Genomic DNA, 20,790 nt, shown 5'->3' with positions numbered 1-20,790 from the left:
TATTTTTTCTGCCCAACCCTCTTTGCTCTCTTGTTGAAAAAGAATGTGTAATAAAATTGAAAAAATTGCAATGAATTTGAATTTCTGTTCTGAAAGCGGACGAGAATGAGGTTTGAGGTCTTTACTAGTTGAAGCCGAAAGCATGATCTGGATTTTTTAAAATCTTCGTACCCGAGCATTGTCGGGCACCGAAAAAAATACCAGGCCCGGCGAACGCTATGAAGTAATGCCATATTTGTTTTATTTTTTGTATTTGAAGTTTCAAATATTGTTATCATTATCCAGTTTAAATTAAAAAATTTAATTTTTTATAGCTCAATGTTTGGAATATCAAAGATTATATTATACCTGAAGTTTCGTTCGAAACGAAAGTTTGGGTTTCAATCCGGTATTTTTTGGCCACAGGTTCAGGTTCTGTAATAATTGTTATTTATCAAAGTATTTTAATTGGAAGTTATTAGGGTGATTACCATGGAGACTTTCAAATGACGACGAAAACTGAAGCTCTTGCTCCTCGTCACCATGTAGAATGTCGTCTTCATTACATTTAATAAATTAAAATTTTAATAATTACAATCAGGATGGTTGTTACATAATATTGTGTTAATATAAAATAAAATTACTCATACAATTTTGAACCAATGCTTGACCAAAATATTAAGAGTATTTGAGTAATGTCACTTATGGCATCATTTCTGTCACTTATGGCATCTGTTAAAATTTTGTCACATAGCATCCCAACAAAGATGCCATAAGTGACGGAAAAGATGCAATAATTGACAGTCACTTACGACATCACGCGAAAAATACATGAACAAACGGTTTCTTAGGTTGGCAGCCCTTGGGCGTGGCCTGCTGTGGGGCGGTACTGGGCGCCCACCAAGAAATTGGACAAGTTTTGACGAGTCAGACGGGACGGACCGGTGTGGACCAGTTTTGGACGGTCCAAATCCGGTGCTTAAACTCGTCCTCTTTGTCCTGTCCAATAATTGATGAGTCGAGTCAAGACCAGTTAAGGACATTTGAAAATAATAATGGTTTGATTTAATTTTTTTTTGAATTTGAGAGCGGCAAAATGGTCCTTTTGCGAAGTAGCTATAATTTCCACCATTGAAACGGTTAATTTCCTTTTATTTAAAAGTGGTTTCAAACCCATCCAAGGACGAGTCGAGTCAAGTCAAGTCCAGTATAGGACATTACGACTGTGTCCGATTAGAGACGAGTCAAGTCGAGACCGATTTCGGACATTTGAAAATAATCATGGTTAAAATTAAATTATTTTGAATTTGAGGGCGTCAAAATGGTCCTTGTGATAAGAAGCTATAATTTCTACCATCAAAACGGTGAATTTCCTTTTATTTAAAAGTGGTTTCAAACCCATCCAAGGACGAGTCGAGTCAAGTCAAGTCCAGCTTAGGACATGTCGACTGTGTCCGCTCAAAGACGAGTCAAGTCGAGACTAGTTTCGGACATTTCAAAAATTTTGAAGTTTAGGATTTAAAATTTTGAAATCTAAGAGTAAGATATTGGTCCTTTTAAGTTCAAAAACTAAGTTTGTCAATAAAAAAAGGAGATTTCCCATGATTTCAAAGTGGTTCATAATTGGTGCAAGGAAAGGTCGAGTCGAGTCGAGTCCAGATTTTGACATCTTGAATTTAGCAACTCTAGAACGTGATAAGTGAAGAAATTTTTGGACAAAATAGTGTGATTTTATGATTGCATCTCTAACTATGAAATAAAGTGCAGAAAAAGCACCAAAATTACGCTTCGGACGCGATCTCAGGTTGGGGTACCCTGAGAAAGGTTGTCAGGGTATTGCCCATGGAAGGCGAGCCAAGGACCTATCTGATGAGGGGTCATGGTCGAGGATAGCACGAGCGGTGAAAATTTGCGGGGGAAAAAACATCGTCGAACGCGATTTACTCGAGGAGCTCCTGCGAAGTCCTTACGGGTCCGTCGGGCCCAAAACTCTCGTCACCCAAGATAATTTTCGAAGGTGCACAACCTGCGCCGGGATTCATCCGCGGTTAGAAAAAAGCAGGCACGCGCGCCGAATTATAAATTTTAAGTAGCGTAAATTTCGTAAATTTCAGCCATTTTGTATTAGATTTAATCGATTTAATGAGATCGGAAATAGGATAGCTGCATGCAGCTGCATTATTTCCTCATCTTCGGAAATCCCGCCACCTCGCCAGAATAGTCGAAGCCGTGATTCAAACTTTGAAACTTTTGAAAAAACACGCGCATTATCGCACTAGCTGCAGCGAGCCAATGAGCGCGGTCCGGTGTCACTTCACTTGCGTGCTGCTGCTGCGCTGTAGACGAGAGTTAGTCATTATCACTAGTCAGCCGAGCCGACCGGAGCATGCGGAGACGCCGGCAAACCGCGCGAGTGCTAAAGAAAAGCCGTTGGATGTCGGCTCGTCAAATTTTACCCATGTTCGGCCGAATTTTCGCCCTCGAGTCGGCCAGCAAGAAGCCAAGGATGCAGGACAAGCTGTTTTATCCGCAAATAACCCCAGGTAAGGACTTGCTATTTGTTTATTTTGTTCTCGCCGCTCATGGTTCAAAGTTCAAAATGTCTGTTTCGCCGATTTGTTTGTTATTAATTAATTATTTGTCCCATTTTTCTTACAGACCCGTGCCCGCGGCTTGCGTGACAACAATACAACTCGTGTTATGCTGCTTAGCGGATGATACTAACGCCCTGAAACTTGCGACCCCTGGCCCTGGCATTGTGATATTTTCTGGTAAGATTTTGATATTTTTTCCTGTTTAGATACATACGCATACATGAACTTCATCGTGTAAGACAAATGAATGCATGACTTTCAAACGTAATTTTCTACATGCATGAATTAGGTTTATGTATGACGTATCTATTTTAATGTATGTAAATAATGCACAATATTTCGGCATTTATGTAATATTATCCGTTACGTGTGGGTATGACGTATCATACATACATACTTGCATGCATGTTCACTTGCACTTACATAGTAATGTATGTATGATATGATACATATATATGATTATGCATTCATTTTTCATTTTGAAGAGTATGTATGTATCGGTATGTATGCATATTATTTATTTGAGTACCACAATAGCGTGCATTAATTATTATTATTACATACAGATGCTATGTATTTTGTTTTATGATTTATTAACATGGTTTATTTTGAAATAAGTATGTATCTTAAGATACTTCTTGTTTTGATTTCTTGCTTCTTGTATAGTATCCAATAACTACTAAAATAATAACACAATTAACCACAACATACAATGCACATACATAATTCACCAAGTATTTAATGTTAATTGCTCTTCTAATTATTAACATAATTTTTAATTGATGCCAGAACGAACATGCGCTGTATCTATAATTTTTTTCTTCACGATTTACCAAGGAAAAACCGCATTACATGCATGTATGCGAATGTAAAGGATATGCATGCAGTAAATTCAATTGTTTTGGCTTGTGACATTATGTACATTATGCTGTACAATAATGCATTAGGCTTAAATAATATAAAAAAATTAATTCTTGTTGTGTTGCTCAAATTTTCATGCATCATTTTAGCCTAGTGCACGATTATGTAATGTCAAAGCCGACAATCGAATTTACGGCACGCAATATTTTACATTCGTACACAAATACCATGCAATGTAATTTTTCCCTTATAAATTTCACAGATTACATCATACAGCACATGTTTATTTTGGTGTCAATTCTGCTAATTGTGAATATTTAGCTAATTCTGCTAATGCGTAATATAATATATACATATTACACACTTTGCACTTTCAAGCCTGTCCGTAATTTAAGAAATCAAAACATGCACACTTATTAAAAAATAAATCATAAATCTTAACTATTCAAATATGCATATAATGCATAGTATGGTGTCCGCAAGGTAGCGAGACACTTTGTTTGTGGCGGCTGCTTTTAAAATAATTCGTAATTGGCCCACATGATGTATAAAATTTTTGTATCTACCAATGCTCTTCCCTGACATAAGGAAATACTCAAACGATTAATTTTAAAAGTTTTGCCGCCTTAATATAGTGGGAGAAAGCGATAAAATTTTGGATTTTATGTAGTGAGATGCTAGAATTACAGAAGTAACGCTCAATTTGCATGTTTTGCTGCTTGAAATTGATAAATTATTGTCTTTATTGATAGGTAAACTCTACTTCATGAGTAAATATGATCTCTAAGATAAAGCATTTCAATATTTTTTTTTAATTACAAATAAAATGGGAAAAATAGTACTATCAAGTCTTGTGAGACAGCTCTTTTAGGCGTCACTCCCTCTCCATCTAAGTGGAAAAGTCATGAATTTTGAATTTTGCGACATTTAATCGGTGTACAAAAGAAACTTCTTTGATAATAAATGATATGAAGAACATTGCCACTCTCTATATATAGTAAAAAATCATTTTACACGCCCACTTTTGTTATACATTAATGAAGTGTCTCCTTACCGCGTGGTCACCATGTGTAATAAATTCAATTTGTGTTTATTCAGGTCTGAAGGAGGTGACATGCAAGGAGTCCAACCCGCCAAACCCTCGCTCCCTAACCTGAGCCACCTCCGACCCCCGTCAAAGCTGCTTGCCAGGTGGCCGCGCCGACAGCAGTCTAAGGTCGTGTTCGCTCTTATGTAAAAGGTTCTCAAAGAAAAATTTCCTCCTGTTGTCAATATTATGTGTAAACGTTTTTATGAATTATTAAACTTAGCACCTTGTACCTAAAACTTAAATTGATTTTCTCTCAAGCTAACCTCATTTTTAGTGTAGGTTTTAGGCCACATTTTCTGCAGGGAACTAAAACTTAGCGCGAAAAGGACATCTTGGACTAGTTTCTGAACAAGATTGAGACGAGACAAGAAAAACGTCCATGAGCCATCTTTTTCCTGTCTCGTCTCAAACTTTTCCTGACTTGTAAAATAACGTCCTCCGTACGTCTTTTTTCCGTCTATTTCGGTCAAGCTGAAAATGAGCCCAATCGTGGGTCATTACTAGTCCCTATGGGCCACTAAAGGCATTTAGAAGGCCCAAAGAGGCTGTGGGGCCCAGCTGGGACGCGGGGGTCGAGCCGGGCCGCGTGGGCCGGGGTGTTCCGAAAAGGTCCCAAACTGGTCGGACTCGACTCGTCTCAAATTTGACTCGTCCATCACATACGACTCAGGGACGTACCAGGGTACGGTCAAAATCCTTCAGATGGTACGTCTCCAGGACCTTTGGACGAGACAGGTTTTGAACGGCCCAGGGACGTCTCATTTCTTGGTGGGCGGGGCCACTGTTTCGGTTCGCGACGCGTTCACCGGCCGGAACAACCGTTGCGCAATAATCGTAACCGGTTTTTTAAACGGAATCACCGAGCTGAAGGTGTGTGCTGCATCGCTGAAACAATTGAGCATCAGCATCCGCATCGGCATTTTATGCTTCTTCAACCACGTGTTGTCAGCGTGTTTGCATCGCGACCGGCTGTTTTTTTTTTGTTATTTCGTGCGTTTTGTGTGCTTTTTGGTGTAATTCGGAATGCAGAACGAACGTGAAGGGTGTTCCCTTGACTGGAGGTGTGACCTTAGTCGTGAGAGAGAGGGATGAGTTGAACAAGAGGCGATGCATGAACGAGCGGCTGCCTGGTTTCACTCCGGTAAGTTTTGTCCATGAATATTCGCATGCTGTTAGTATTTTATTAGCTGCCGGATGTTAGTAATTTAAGGGTGACATGGGTTTAGAATTTTTGCAGGTGCTCCCTGGGTATTTTTTTGCGGTGCAGATCGGGAATGTTGAGGGGTCCGGTTTGAGAATGTAAGATGATCGAATGTATTTGTGGATTGGTGGGCTATTTTGCATGCTAAATCGTTTCAGGTGGCTCCCGGAAAGCCAACGCGGATACCAGGATTTTAACCGGAGGTGCAGAGAGAGGCAGAATGAGTACCATGAGCTAGATACCAGGGTCCGGACAACCCACGAGGGCAGGCATCTGTTTGTATCTCGCCGCAGTGTAAGGATGCATGACCTGACCACGATTCCGGCGTATATTCAGGATGCCAAATCTCAAGTGGATTACTCGTAAGTGGTCATAGGAAACGTATTTTGATTCTAAAAGCTATATATGTTGTTATATAGGTATGAAGACCACCTGAATCTTCTAGGAATTGAAAATTGGGCTGGGGATTGAAGCTGTGGAAGGGTTGTTTTCACCTCCGATATTTGTTAAAAGGGTGGGTTTTTTATACGGATTAAGATACAAGATGCAGCGGTAGATGTTTTTTCTTTTGCTGTTCTCGGTTTTCTGATGAACATATCACTATAAGATAGAAACGCTTAAAAGCCACTTTATAAAACAACTACCTGAAATTGCCATTCTAAGGGATGACTTGGAACAGCAAGCTTCTCCATTTGCACTCAGTCAGAGCTGCGCCTTTTGCACTCAGTCAGAGCTGCGCCTTTTGCACTCAGAACGCTTCGCCTTTGGAACTGGCTGTTGGAAAAAAAATACCCTTATTGGTCTCTTCCCTCCCCATTTGCTGAACAGCTTGAACCAATTTGGTTCTCTTCCCCCACAGCTAAAATTGAGATAGAGTATGCCACTACGTTTGATTTTTTATCCAGCTCGCGCTGGACCCAAAGTTTGAGCCTTTCAAATATTGCTCGATTTTGATTTATAAAAAACCATTTATGTATTAATTAATGTAATTAATTTTTTGACAGGTTGATCACTTCATATCAGATTTTGGTATGCAGCTAAACGCCAAGAAGTGCGTCGTCATGGACGTGACACGTGCACGACAACCCTGCATGTGGAATGATATGCCGCCCGCACTAAAGGACTGCTCAGCGGCACAGTTTTCGTCCCTCTGCAAGGCGTATGTGAAAGCAAGATTTTAGTGTGATTACTGTGATGTATTTTAATGTAACTAGTCTGGGCTCACTTCGGCTATGTCCTCCTGGACAAAGTCTTAGAAACTTGTTTTCCAGAAGTGTCGCCCTTTCTCACATGCTTTTTTCCTATTTGTAAACTGACCTGTGATAACATGAATGTACTTTGACAAATTGTGAGAATAAACAGCTCATAATAATTTTGCTACAACATATTAAAGCGAAAACCTCCTCACCAATATAACTACCAACGGGGGGCGCTACCGACATATGCCACAAAATTAGTCTGCTCAACAAATTGAAATTTTCTGCAATTTTTTTTAAATATTGGTGTTAAGACAATATTGTTTTAAAATTAGAAAATAAATTCACATTTTTGAAAATTAGAAATGAAAAATAATATTAATTTAAAATTGATTTATTAACTGTGTCATTATAGCTTTATAATTATAATATAAAATATATTAATGAAAGTCAACACTTAATTTTATAGATGCATAAAAGAAGTGGAATTTCTCTATTTTTTATTGTTTTTCAAATTTATTCAGCTCTCGTCAAATTTCAATTAAAAAAAATTTTGACATCTAAATGTAACGGAAGCCGTCAAAAATGCTCATAGCTTGGAAAATGAATTTATCCGAAAACTGGCTGAGCGGCCTACTTTTCGCTCTCACATCTTGTTCACAGCCTCGCTTCCTCCCCTTCTCATTCATGTGTGTGCTCTTCCTGCTCAGAACAAAGAATATGAATTAATTTTTCACGGTCATCGTCCTGATAAAAAAGGCAATCTATCCTGAACTGTCGTTTAAACTTTTAACATTTCCAAAATTAATTACACTCTTTGGGGTGACCTAACGTTGTGTCATTTTATAGATATCTGGTCGTGACGGATTGTTGTGACACTCTTTGGCCTGTTATACTGACCTTAGAGACGCCGTGACCAGGCGCAAATATCGAACACCGTATATTTTACAGAAAACTGAATGGAATTTTGCGAGAATCTTGAGAATTAATTAGAAACGGAACTAATGGCGAATTGATGAAGGGAACCGATAAATCATGAATGAATTTTGGAGGGGCACCCGGTATAAAATATGTTGTGCACACGCGTCGAGTGCGAGCTTGGCGTGGGATTCTTGGGGGGGGGGGGGATGGCGAAGCGTAGTTAATTCGAGCAAGAGGCAACTCTCAAGTTAATATAGCCGATCTCTCCCGTTTCTTGAAAGGGGCGGAAGTCATTGTCACATGTAGCCGAAGCGGCCTGCCAAAGGGGCAATGGCGGCGTCGAAAAACCGCGAAAAACGGGCCCCAGAACCGATCTCACCGTGGTTTCCCCTGAAAGAGGTCGCCAGACCGGCGTCAGACCTGCGTTTGCGGTAAACAGCAATAATCGTGATTCAGATGCCATTACGGTTTTAAGCGCCACGCACCACGTTCCCCGCTCATTCGGTTCAGTCATGCAGTCCGAGAAGGTGAGAATCTTCTGAAATCTGAAATCAATAATTTCTTGAGCCATCCTCATACGGAATGCAGTTATTAGCGACCTGAAAAAGCATCTCTGCATGGGACTTGCACGTTACATCAAGTTGGAGCTTTAATTGTCTCAAAATAATGGTTCTTTCGCTTATTTGCGATCCGTAAATTGAATGATTTTTAAAATCGGCATCTGCTTCAAATTTCTCTCACGCAACGTGGAACGATGCTGGTCACCAATTGAAAATTATTTGATTGAGGCTCGCATCAATAAAAATTAATGAACCCTGCGGTGGCACGACCTACATTGTTGCTAATTCCCTCAATAATTTTCACAGCCTCTTTTGTGAATCTAGCTTTCGCAGTGTCATTTATGATTTGAATTAACTGTTGCGTTTTCGCGCAGTTAAGTACATGGTGTTGGTCAGCACGGAGGGTGTTGTTTCACTCAAGAAGATTGAACAAAATGCGAACCCTCCGACCTTTATTGAGGCCGTCCAGGTTATGAATTAATTTACTTTATAATTATCTTCCTGAGTGGTAAATCATTTACAGTTAATAAACACAGTTTACAAATTAAAAATTATGGAAATAATGACACGCAAATTTAATTATATGTCCAAACATGAAATTAAAATGCACCAGTACTAATAATACTACTAAAATATTTCCAACTCAGGCTATTACTAAATTTATTAAAATTTTTTTATATTGAAGATCTGGAAGTTCTGGAAGGTCTGGTAGCTTCTCAAAAGTGGCGGAGCCTCGTTTTGCTGAGACAACGTTCCATGAGCTAAGACCTGGCGCCCAGCATGTGCCCCTCAACGTTGTTGACAATAAAACGAGTCGGCTTGGATGATGGAGTGGGATTTTATTTAACAATTTTACAAATACAGAAAATCAACCTCTCCTAACGTGTGGCCTCTTCCAGTCAGTTCCTTTACTGCTCGGGCGGGTCTCGGCTTTGGCGTCCCCTTGAAGACGGTGCACTCTAGAGCGTATTCAAGAAAGGTTTTTTGTTCCTGTCTTGTCCTGTTCCGGAAAAAAAATTACCTGTCCTGTCTTGTTCCTGTTCAATTACATTTTCTTGTCCTGTCCTGTTCCTGTTTTTTCCTGTTTTTTTATGCAATTAAAATCGATAAAACAAATTAGCAATAATCTTAATATTTTTTACGAGGAAAATGATCTTTAAGATATAATGTAAAAGATATTTTGGATGTGGAGTTTGATGTGACGTGAACACCTTTTAAGCTTAACATAAACATATTAATATGAAAGTTTTACTTAAAATTACATTCAATTATAAAAGCTGAACATAATATATGGAAAATAAATAGACATCAACTCATTTTCAGTTTTCATTTATTGAACTTAACTTCCAACATACGAATCCACTTTTTTATCTACTCAGTGTTCCTTATAATTGTCACTTTCACAAGTCACTCGATTTTCCCCCCATTTTTCTTGAAACTGTTGATCACACACAACTTGCTTAGTTTGTCTGCACTGAGGGACGATCTTCTTGGATCTGCTGTAATTCTGCCTGAAATTTAAAATTTATTTATGAAGTAATTCTAATTTTGAAACTAAAATTGAATATAGTTAACATTTACCTGATACGGAAAACAGCCTTTCGGATGGGATTGAGGAACACGGAATACTGTGGATGAAAAGTGCTGTGGCAGCCAAAATTGGATGGTGTTTTTGTTCCCTCCAATAATTCAGGATACTTTTGCCCTCCAATTTTCTCTCTGGTACACACATCCACGATGCCAGTTCTTCAGCGTGGGAGGTAAATGCAGTAAAATCCTCAGAAAGGCCGCTGCTGGAACTGCCACAACCGTATGATTGGATTCTATCCCAAATATTAACATGGCTCATCGGGATCTGCTGCTCGGATGAGGAATTTCCTAATAGGTTGTTTGGCTGTCGCTGGCAGTCCTCTATGCCATCACCTATTTGGAATACATCGTTGTGTTATTGATTAATTATACAGTAAAAAAAATTTAATATATACCTAGCAGATCTTGAAAATGCTGAGCGCAGTCTGGCATCATTTTTGACTCAAGGAAATCTGCCGCTTCATTGTGGCACTCTGCTCCGTATTCTCTTTGCACAAAGTATTTTAACTGCGGGTGCAAAATTGTCGCACAAAAATGCAGAGTTTGAAGTTGTACTTTGCTCTCAACACTGTCCATGAGCATACTGGCCACCTTAATTCATCAACATGGCATAATAAAACAATTTGAGATGGAAAATAAAATGTACCTTCTGACCAGCAGCAGAAATCGATCTATCCTTTGACTTTTCGTTTAAGAGTTTCATCAACTCTTTCTTCCACAGTGGCTTTAGAAATAATGTGGGCACTTTTGAGGCACTCAATTCTCTAGTTAGGGCGTCAAAATGTGAGAGAATAGATATCAGCTCTGTAAATGATGGCTTGGTAAGTTTAGGAAGGCCTCCTCGGCGCTCTATTGGAAGAACTTCTGGCAATGCAGCCATGGCGTCGATAACAGATCTAACCATGTTCCATAGGCTGTTAAAGCGGGTCTCACATTCTTGTTTCAAAGACTTCTTTCCTAACTCAAGAAGTTTGCTGTTCAACCTTGAATGAAATATAATTTAGCAAAACATATCGCATACACTATAAAATAATTACTTACTGGGCCTTTTTAACATATCTCACGATTTCTTTGCATGCCTCGATGGCAATTTTAATTTCATTTGGAAGTGCAACACTGTGCAGAGTTTGCTTCACAGCCAAGTTAGCGTCATGAACTGCGCACGATAACCATGTTAAGTGGCTTTGTTTGTTAAACGCAGCTTTCGTAGCAGCGTCATTGTCAGTTACGACAACACAACTGGTCGTCATGTTGCCGTATTTCTAAAATTTAGATTAATTTAGGTGCGACTTTAATCAATGCATTACAATATGATTTTACCAGCGTGACAGCTTCAAACTCATTGAAAATGGTTTCCTGATTGTGGGGGGGTGGGAAGGGGTTGTTCCCTAAAACCTGGTCCTCAAGGACAATGGTGGGTTGTCCTGTTGATTCTACTTTTGACAGCTTCAGTTGATGAGCAGTTACTCCCAAACAGGACTCATTTTTAAATTTTTGGGTCCAGGCGTCCACTGTAAAGGCAAGGGGTCTATATTTCTGCAAAGACAAATAAACAAAATTATATCATCATCATCACACAAAAATGTTACATATTTTTCTTAAAACTTGTATTTAAAGAATGTCTTGCCTGCCCAAATGCTTCTGTGATGTGCTCCTCCACGACCAAAATGATTTTCTCAATATGCGCAGCCACCGCATTTTTTTTCGGGACAACTTCGTCTACTTCTACTTTCCCAAAATTTGCACCAGTATCAATCAACTTTTGGCAAAAAGTGCGGAATCCAGCTCCCTCAACAATATTGAATGGACGTAGATCCGAGCTGCACATTTCTGCTATGACTTTTGTGACCTCAGATTTTACCTATATATTATATATAATGCATTAAGATGATTATGTTAAACAACGTGTGGCAAATTAAATATTTTAATCATTTTTATTTAAAATTTTGTATTGATCTGAGTGATGGTAAATATAATATAAATATAAATCTAAAATAATAAAACTAACCTTCCTTGGTACCTTCCTTTGGGTTGCTAACTTCATTTGAATCCCTCGAGGACCTGTTTTTACTCCTTGCAATGTGACACCAGGTCCAGTTTTGATTTTAGAGCAGGTTTTCCAGTGTCTGATCATGCCAGATGGTCCTTCCGTAGCGTTAAATCTCAGCAATGTTTCGCACTGACGGCAGACAATAAAGTTCGTTGCTTTTCCATAAGCACATAGCCTATCAAAATAGGCAGCAGCTGATTTGCCTTCACCCTTTTTAGGGCCGACGAAGTGCACTCTCGTGCATTTGGACGCATCATGTAAAATATTCTGCAAATGTGACTTGTCAACAGTTATTGGTGCTGTAACTGAAGTAGCCTGCTGATTTAATCCAGACGTTCCAGCATCAGAAACAGCGATCCTTCCTTCAGCCGCTGAAGCGCCAAGCTCATTCAGTCCAGGTCCAGGGTCATCTTCATCAGGGTCAAACTCTAAATCCCAATTGTTGTCCAGCAGGTCCATGGTCTTGTTTCGTTCAAAAAGAAAACACTAGATATTTGAACTTAAGTGTAGAAGAAGAGTCGTTGAACTCGTTGACGTAGACAGAAGAAAGTTAATGAAATTGCATTATGTATTTAATGAGGCATGGGAATAAGGCAGATAGAGCGGCCGGCCGATGTAAAACACATTTTGTTAGTTGCTATTTAAATTTGTATGTATGTATAGTGCGTGAATGTATCTCGAGTGGGCGTGTAGTTAGCTAACTAAGAGCGTAGATTTGGCGGGAACTTTGGTTGGATATGGAGTGGAGTGGGTATTGGGCGTGGGCACACGAAAGAAAGTATATTACGTCAATAAACAGTATTACAAATATTAAAATTTAATGTTGTCTTCAAACGAATATTTTATTCCTATTAAAATGTGATAAAATTAATAAAACAAGAATGGAATTGTTAGGAATAAAATTTCCTGTCTTGTCCTGTTCTTGGAAAATATTTTCCTGTCCTGCCGGAATTCCAGGAAAAAGCAGGAATTCTTGTTTCCTGTTTCCATTTCCTGTCTTGGAATACGCTCTACCCAGCGAGCAGAGGGGTAACCGCGGTCACTTTTCGGTCACCTGACGAAAGTTGAGCAAAGTGTGGTTTTGTGTTTCAGGCATGATCCTGATTCATGTTTCATTGGAATTTTTTTGAAATTTTGCTTGGATCATGCAAATTTTGAGTGCCCAGTCTTGGGCACCCGATGGGCACCTTTCGGTTACCCGGAGCGGGCAGGGGGTCACTTGCGGTCACCTAACAAAATTAAAACTAAGGGTGATTTTGCATTTCAGGCATGATCCTGAATCATGATTCATTAAATTTTTGTCTAAATTTGGCTTGGATCACCGAAATTGCCACTGCCCAGTCTTGGGCACCCATCGGGCACCTTTCGGATACTCGGAGTGGGCAGGGGGTTACTTGCGGTCACCTAACAAAATTAAAACTAAGAGTGATTTTGCATTTCAGGCATGATCCTGATTCATGTTTCATTGGATTTTTTTTAAATTTGGCTTGGATCATGCAAATTTTGAGTGCCCAGTCTTGGGCACCCGATGGGCACCTTTCGGTTACCTGGAGCGGGCAGGGGGTTACTTGCGGTCACCTAACAAAATTAAAATTAAGGGTGATTTTGCATTTCAGGCATGATCCTGAATCATGTTTCATCGGATTTTTTTCGAAATTTGGCTCGGATCACCGAAATTGCCCGTGCCCAGTCTTGGGCACCCATCGGGCACCTTTCGGATACTCGGAGTGGGCAGGCGGTTAACCATGGTCACTTGCGGTCACCAAAAAATTAAACTAAGAGTGGTTTTGCATTTCAGGCATGACCCTGAACCTGGCTTCGTTGGAATTTTTTATATTTGGCTGGGATCACCTAAAATTGCCAGTGCCCAGTCGTGGGCAACCATCGGGCAGCTTTCGGGTAGCTCGGATCGGATAACTGCGGTGTGACCGGATCATGAACTGTGTTCGTAAAATTTTGGGCACAGAAAAAAAATATTGTTTTGGTTATTGTTAGGAATGAAAAATAAATTTTTTATGCATTTTAATATATGATTGCTTAAAAGGGGCAACTTTTGGTTACCCAATGGTTAACCAATGCGCGGGCACTTTTTTCCTTTACTTGCTTTTTTACCCTCAAATTTTGTCAGTTTTTCGTCACCACAAAAGTTTTAACTTATTTTGGAAAATATTTTTGTAAAAGTAGTAAAATTACACAAATAAATAAAAAAACTTTGATAACCAAAATGGGTTAACCAATGGGCAACCAATGAGCAACCTAAAATAACCACCGTAAATTCTTGAGTTCATGTTTCGTAGAAATTATTTTTTAGAAATTTATTTGGTTATAACACTAATTAGCATTTCAAACTCTTTAAATTAACTCGTTTTGAGCACTTATTCATGCTCAGCATTATCGCGCGCGTTTCTATGTAACACTCGTCAACCGCGCGTGTGGCGCCACTGTCGGCAGCAGCACCAGCTGCTGCTGCCGGCTGCCTATGGCTGATCTGGCTGATCTGGCTCAGTTACTGACTGACTGTAAACAAGCATGACGGTTGAGACGCGCTGCGATTGCATCATCATTGTTAGCCGATTATTTCGCCCTGATTTCGGTTGCATTTCGGCAAATCGACAACATCAACAGATACTTGGACGGATGGTCGATGTTCCTGATATTCCGAAAGGTAAGGGTATCATTGAATTTACTTAGGTTGGGGGCTACAAAAATACGCGAGCGGACACTGACTTCAAAATATTCATTTTAAATTGCTTTTTAATCAATCCTGTGTGTCAGCAGGCTTCTACCGCATCCCGCCCTGATGTCCTTGTTGGGAATAGCTGCCTGTACACGATGGCCATCCGGTTATAAGCCTGGAAAACTTAACTAAACATCGCCCGCATATTATCCAGGTATGTAGTTGAATACATGGCAAAATTAATGAGTAGAAAATTGTTACTTTTTATTTTATTTTGTAGAGTTGTGTGCTGTTGGTTCGATTTGCTTTTGCTACCGACGTGGAATGCGCTGGGACTATGAACTCCTGCAGAGATGAAAAGCAACGAACCCACATGTTTTGGCAGGAAGCGCGCTGGACGACATTGGTATAGGGTTAATTTGTGGTAATCTTTGTATGTTTAATGGCTATTTTTGATGATAAATTTTGTGTTTATACCTTGAAAATTAATTTTTACAAAGTTCAATTTGCTGCTTAAATACTTCAATTTTCTATTGTTATGTTTGTAACAACTATAATATTATCCCATAACTATTTTTGTGTTTTGTGATTTAGTTTGGAATTGCGGCATATTTTTTAGTTCAAGTTGGCTTCCTCTTGAAGTAGATTTTAGTATAATTTCCAAGACAGTTAACTATTGTGGCAACTAAATTTTAAAATCAATTACTTATTGTCAGATAATCATCGTGGGTTTAAAGTTAAAAATTGCAAAAGCCTTAAAGTTTTGAAATCAAAAACAACATATGAGCCACCACATACTGATTTTAATTGCACTGTGGTTTTTTTAAATACTGTTACCGTGCCTTCTTGACTAAAAATCATTAATTTTAATGTGCTGAGAACCATAACCAGTTCAACCAATTACCCTAGAACCATCAGCAGATTGAAAATATATATACAATCAGGTTTAGACGATGGACGGTTTTGGTTTCCAGCACATCAAATAGAATTATTTTAAGGGTTGAATGCGCAGCATCAGGAATCTTATTAAAATCAAAAGTAACAGCTGGCAGCCAAGGGGAATTCACAACTTCTGGTGAACTCGTACAATTTATATAATCATCCAACATTATTTTTGCTTTGTTGCTGCATCACCTCATAAATTAATGTGTTATTATAGTTTAAATTATTAGGTTTTATTAACTTTTAAGTGTGCAGTTCTTCAAAGTCTATTGTACGCGATTCTATGGGTTTGAAAAATTTTTGTTTACATTATTTATTATTTATTTGTTTTTGCTTATTGTGTTATTGAAAGGTGGAATGTAACTTAACTGTATTGAGGTATCACCTTGGAATTTTCGCTGCCAAACCCAGATTTCGATACTGAAAAACTTATTTTTCCATAAATTTGCAATTTGAAGGTCAAGGTCACCTTTCTCGACCTTAAGGGATGGTGGCCTCCTTAGATTTTTTCAGGGTTCAAGCCTGAAATGTAGCCCGTGAAAATCTGAACAAGCACACCAAGTTTCAGAAGTGCAAAAATAGTTTGCTATAATTTGTTAAAGAAAGTTTAATTTAGGCTTGATGCCGCTCGATCGAGCATGCTCGTTAGTCGGCGAGTTCGCCTATCATTTGTCGATAATATTTTTACCCATTCCATTTGATTAGGCACAACAAGAGGACCAAGATTTGACATAGTAAGGTCAAAATCGACCTTCAGGGTCTGACCCTGACGAGACCCTGAGATAATAATTTAGAAAATGTCCAATTTCATCAAGAATGGTGTCTTTTAATAGGTTTTCGCCGCTGCACAGCTCAAATATAGAGCCTAAACTGCCGAATGACAATCCTGAAACCGGTTCTTGAAATAATTGTGGAAGCCATTAATCCTGACGTGATGTTAAATGTTGTTAAAATTGAAAATCAGCAGTTTTGGCTTTATATTAGAGCTGCAGAGCCTATAGAAAGACACTAAGTTTGATGAAATTGAGTTTTTTTAAATTTTTATCTCAGGGTCTCGTCAGGTACAGACCCTGAAGGTCGATTTCAACCTTAATATGTCTACCCTGGGCCCTCTTGTTGTGTCTAATCTAATGGAAAATGTAAAAATAGTCTTGACGAATGATAGGCGAACTCGAAGACTAAAGGCCGTACTCGATCGAGCGGCCTCGAGCTGGTTATTAAACTTCAATTAAAATTGCACCTTTGAAACTTGGTGAGCTTGAGCAGAATTTCAAGGGCTACATTTCAGCCATGAACCCCAAAAAATCTAAGGGTTCTATCATCCCTTAATTTTGAATTTTCGAAAAAGGTCGCGAAAGGTGACCTTGACCTACAACCTGCAAATGTTTTGAAAACTGAAAATTTGTTCAGGATCGAAAACAAGGTTGGACAGTAAATATTTCAAGGTGATACCACAACGCAGTCAAGAGTTACACTTCGCCTTTCAATTTCTGAATTCATGTTCCGGGGATTTTTAAGAAATTGTAATATTAGGGAATGGATGGTCATTGATTTATAAAATGTTTAATTTTGTGATTTTTACTTTGCTGTATTGAAATAACAAATAAAAGTGCTGCCCATCTGGCTGCCCACTGAGGGTAACCCCAAGCGGGCACCCAATGGTTACCTTTTGGCTACCTCTTACCTCGGGCTGTCATTTTGCGCTATGCTGAAATTTATCTTTTTTAATGGACAAAGTCAAGTGACCTGCCACCAGTGCCACCTGACAGCCCTAGATAAAAGGTGGCCAAAAGGTAACCATTGGCTGCCCACTGGTGGTAACCTCAGCCGGGCACCCGATGGTTAGCTTTTGGTCAACGAACATTCTCGGCCTCTCATTTATTACGCTCCCTGAATTCAGGTATACTTTAAATGTAAATATAAGGAGATTCTATGAAAGGTCATTTAATGGGTGCCCATTTGGTGACCGAATTCTGGGCATGACCACTCGCGGGTGCCCGAAGGGTTGGACATGCGGTATAACCAATGGGTGCCCATCTGGGTGCCCACGGGGGGTAGCCGGGTGACCGAACGCGGGCACCCAATGGGCACCTTTTGGTTGACATTTTTCTCGGTGGGTAGTGCACTCTCCCGTGGCTCGTCCCGGGTCCTTCTAGCCATACGATCACCGATGCATAGGACGGCTTCGGTCAGCGAGATCCTTTGTGCGCCTCTGTTGGTTTCCAGGCAGTTGCGCAGCCGGGCCACTTCTCCGGTCAGGGCCCTTACGTCCTCGGCGGTAGGCATCTGCCTGAGCCCAGTGACGATTTGCCGTATGACGCCCTCAAGCTCGTCTCTGCCCAAAGAGGAATCGGAGGACGACCTCGAGGGAACCAGGTCGAATAGGGCCGCCATCGGAGCCTGTCTGGGTAGTGCGGCAGGCGGAGGCAAGGGCGTTATCGGGTGGCGTGGGTCAGCTGGTGATGAAGGCTGGAGGCAGGGCCTGGTCTCAGGCAACGGCTGGGGAGGGCGGCTTAGGACGCTCCTCAGGTCAGGGAGCGGTGGAACTGGCGGCTTGCTGCTACTGGCGGCTTCCTTCGGCTTCTGCCCCTGGCGGTCTACTGGGGTTACCGTCACAGTCGGTGGAGGCCTCTGCATTCCTGGCTTGGTGGGCATGGTACGAGATCTTTTGATGGCCGGATCCCTTTCTCCTGGAGGAGCTCACTGAACTTGTTTCGGCGGCGTTTCTAAGGAAACATACTACGAGACCTTGTAGATTGTCCAAACTAATTGCATATGCTTACTCTGGGTTGATTCGGTTACTCGGTCCCGTTTCGCTGCCATCGCCGTCTGTCGTTGCTCGCCTTCCCGTAAGCGTATCTTCTGCGGTTCTGCTGCCTTGGCTGCTGACTGGGCAACCCTCGCGCGTCTTTCCAGCTGCGCCTTCAGACGATTCCTTGCTTCGTCCGCATCCTTTAGCTGATGGGTGAGTTCGGCAATTGAGGGCTGTCTGTCCGGTTCTTGGGGAAGGTCCCCAACTCCAGGGTGGAGTTGGAGAACGGCTTCTTCGTCGCCTTCCATTAATGCCGCTTCCATCTTAACAGGAAAATTATCACCTACTGGGCTCTTGTAGCTACGTCAGAATGTCAAGAGCGTGGATGGTATTTTAAATATTTGTCGGCGAACCTGAAGCGACCGAACTCTCTATTCTTGTGATAGGGGAGTACGCGGCGTAGAGTGGAGGTGCCTTGCGGCGTAGTCAATCCTCTAAATTTTAATAATACAATCTCTCATATGACCATCACTCCTGAAAACAACATCCAAATTTTGATCATCGGCCTGCCACCTCAGCTCGTCAACCAGCAAATAAAGGACGAACAAATGAAGGATCAAGAATGTATTAAATGGAGGGAGCCAGATAGTAGAGAAAACGCCAGAAAAAGATGACGGAAAATACTTCCTGGATCAGAGAGGCTTACTATACCTTTGGGGACGCTGATCCGACCGACTGTGTGTGCCACAAACCTGCAAGAACCGGTTACAAAAGCTATTCCATGAGACGCTTTGGGGCGCTCACTGGAAGGAGAAAAATTTGAGCAAGCAGTAACCCGTTGGCAATTCTAGCCCGGGATGAAGCAAGATTTCAGGGCACAATCAATAATTTTGAAAAATCAATTTCTGACATCTGACTGACATTACTGTGATGCTGGTTTGACATCACTATGATGTCAGACACCAAAATGAAAACTGGCCTCAAAAGTTGTAAAAATGTATAATTCGCGCTCATCCGTAACAATTTTTCGAAATTTTTAATTTTCTGGCCCACTTGCAAGCAAACCACTTATCGATGTGGACTTCGTAAAATTTGACGCGCGCGGTTTCACACATTCAAGCGCGCGGCCACCAGGCGGCAGCACCGACGATACAGCGAGCTGAGCGAGCCAGAGTCAGAAGTTGCGCGGCCATGTTTTATTGTGTGAACGTTTTGTTTTCAAAGGATAGAACAGTTTTAGCGCTTTAAAAAGTGACGGTTAGGTCGTGTGGCGTTCCGAAATTGCAGCAGCTAACAGACGTCAGGTCATCCTGCCGTTAGCACCTGGATTTTGCACCAAGCAGTCACAAAAGGTGAGTTAGGCGGCTCAAGCGAATATGTTTTGCAAAGTTGAACACGCTTTTTGGTGTCAAACTTTAAGTTTTCATCGGGCTTTTTTTAGAAAAACTTCACGTTGAGGAATTTTTATAGGGCGTGCATTTAATTTTAGGTTGATTTCGAGACTAGCATCGTCATGAGCGGCCAGAGATCTAAACGAATGGTGTCAACTTTTCGTCAACCAACACGTCGAGCACACTTCCTGGACCCTTTTCAACCTTCAGAAGGACGATCGAGGACCAGGGAGCCTGTCTGTGTCCTGTAACTCAGCATGGACACCTCCGCTTGCCTGAATACACATTTTCAACGCAGCCGTGAGTCAAAATTTTCGATTATTTCATACTTTTTTACACTAAAATAAGAAGTTTAATGCAGAATAAATGTATAACTTTTGTCAATGTTCAAAGAATGGAATAAAATTGTGTTTTTTAATATTTTAAGGCTAAGACTGACAACGCGATGAGCCGCCCGTCATCGAAATTGACGCTGTCCGCCTCCCTCGCCAACCACTCATCACTCGAGAAGCTCGAATGTCCGGGATTTTAAGTTTCATTCTAACTTCAATAAATAAAGAATATTATTATTATTATGGGTAGGGTTATCAAATTATTAAAATCAGAGCACGCTAACAGATGTTTTAAAATATAAGTATATTTAGAAAATATTATTTTCTATATTTTGCAGAGCAAATTTAACATTTTTTAACCTTTATTATAATGTTGGACAGCTTCAAAAGTTTCCTAAATCTAAAAAAATTTGTTTTCGATTGAAATTGAAATTTCTATATTCCTGATATTCTAATATTAATGTTACTATTTATGAAAAAATTGAATACTTTATTCCATCCCGAACTACTCACGTATCACCCTCGAAAGCATCGTTTGAGATGTAATCGCAGGCTGCCACGGGCGAGGAAGAGATTTCTGGCAGCCGCGAGTAAGGCGGCCAGTACCGGCAGCTGTGGCCAAGGCGGCCACGACCACAGTGGCCGCGGGAAAGT

At 40.4% G+C, this 20,790-nt stretch overlaps 2 protein-coding genes and 2 long non-coding RNA genes across 4 annotated transcripts; 2 read left to right on the top strand and 2 right to left on the bottom strand.

The window, feature by feature from the left end:
- The first annotated feature begins 1,146 nt into the window (after window positions 1–1,146).
- Window positions 1,147–5,026, top strand: LOC135936646 (uncharacterized). Its single transcript, XM_065479529.1, has 3 exons — window positions 1,147–2,522; window positions 2,638–2,750; window positions 4,533–5,026. Exons 1-3 carry the CDS (start codon window positions 2,272–2,274, stop codon window positions 4,589–4,591), a joined length of 423 nt encoding a protein of 140 aa, XP_065335601.1. The 5' UTR covers window positions 1,147–2,271; the 3' UTR covers window positions 4,592–5,026.
- Window positions 5,027–9,994: 4,968 nt separating this feature from the next.
- On the bottom strand, window positions 9,995–10,867 carry LOC135935078 (uncharacterized). The gene is made up of 3 exons (XR_010574173.1): window positions 10,639–10,867; window positions 10,388–10,583; window positions 9,995–10,325 (listed from the first exon to the last, which is right to left on the bottom strand). It is a non-coding gene; the product is annotated as an uncharacterized LOC135935078 (long non-coding RNA).
- Window positions 10,868–13,055: 2,188 nt separating this feature from the next.
- On the top strand, window positions 13,056–15,122 carry LOC135937154 (uncharacterized). The gene is made up of 3 exons (XR_010574460.1): window positions 13,056–14,707; window positions 14,821–14,933; window positions 15,000–15,122. It is a non-coding gene; the product is annotated as an uncharacterized LOC135937154 (long non-coding RNA).
- A 2,483-nt stretch (window positions 15,123–17,605) lies between these two features.
- LOC135937611 (uncharacterized) lies at window positions 17,606–18,736 on the bottom strand. Its single transcript, XM_065480770.1, has 2 exons — window positions 18,445–18,736; window positions 17,606–18,351 (listed from the first exon to the last, which is right to left on the bottom strand). The coding sequence occupies exons 1-2, from the start codon at window positions 18,734–18,736 to the stop codon at window positions 17,606–17,608; spliced, it is 1,038 nt and encodes a 345-aa protein (XP_065336842.1).
- Window positions 18,737–20,790: the final 2,054 nt, after the last annotated feature.

Source organism: Cloeon dipterum, chromosome 2, assembly GCF_949628265.1.
Source record: "Cloeon dipterum chromosome 2, ieCloDipt1.1, whole genome shotgun sequence".
In the NCBI taxonomy this organism is placed as follows: domain Eukaryota; kingdom Metazoa; phylum Arthropoda; class Insecta; order Ephemeroptera; family Baetidae; genus Cloeon; species Cloeon dipterum.
This window is presented reverse-complemented; position numbering and strand designations above follow the sequence as displayed.

Coding starts and splice junctions, on each gene's coding strand:
- LOC135937611 (XM_065480770.1), bottom strand. CDS start 18,736: ATGGAAGCGGCATTAATGGAAGGCGACGAAGAAGCCGTTCTCCAACTC. Junction 18,352..18,444: donor AGTAACCGAATCAACCCAGA/GTAAGCATATGC, acceptor GAGCTCCTCCAG/GAGAAAGGGATCCGGCCATC.
- LOC135936646 (XM_065479529.1), top strand. CDS start 2,272: ATGAGCGCGGTCCGGTGTCACTTCACTTGCGTGCTGCTGCTGCGCTGT. Junction 2,523..2,637: donor TTATCCGCAAATAACCCCAG/GTAAGGACTTGC, acceptor TTTTTCTTACAG/ACCCGTGCCCGCGGCTTGCG. Junction 2,751..4,532: donor TGGCATTGTGATATTTTCTG/GTAAGATTTTGA, acceptor GTGTTTATTCAG/GTCTGAAGGAGGTGACATGC.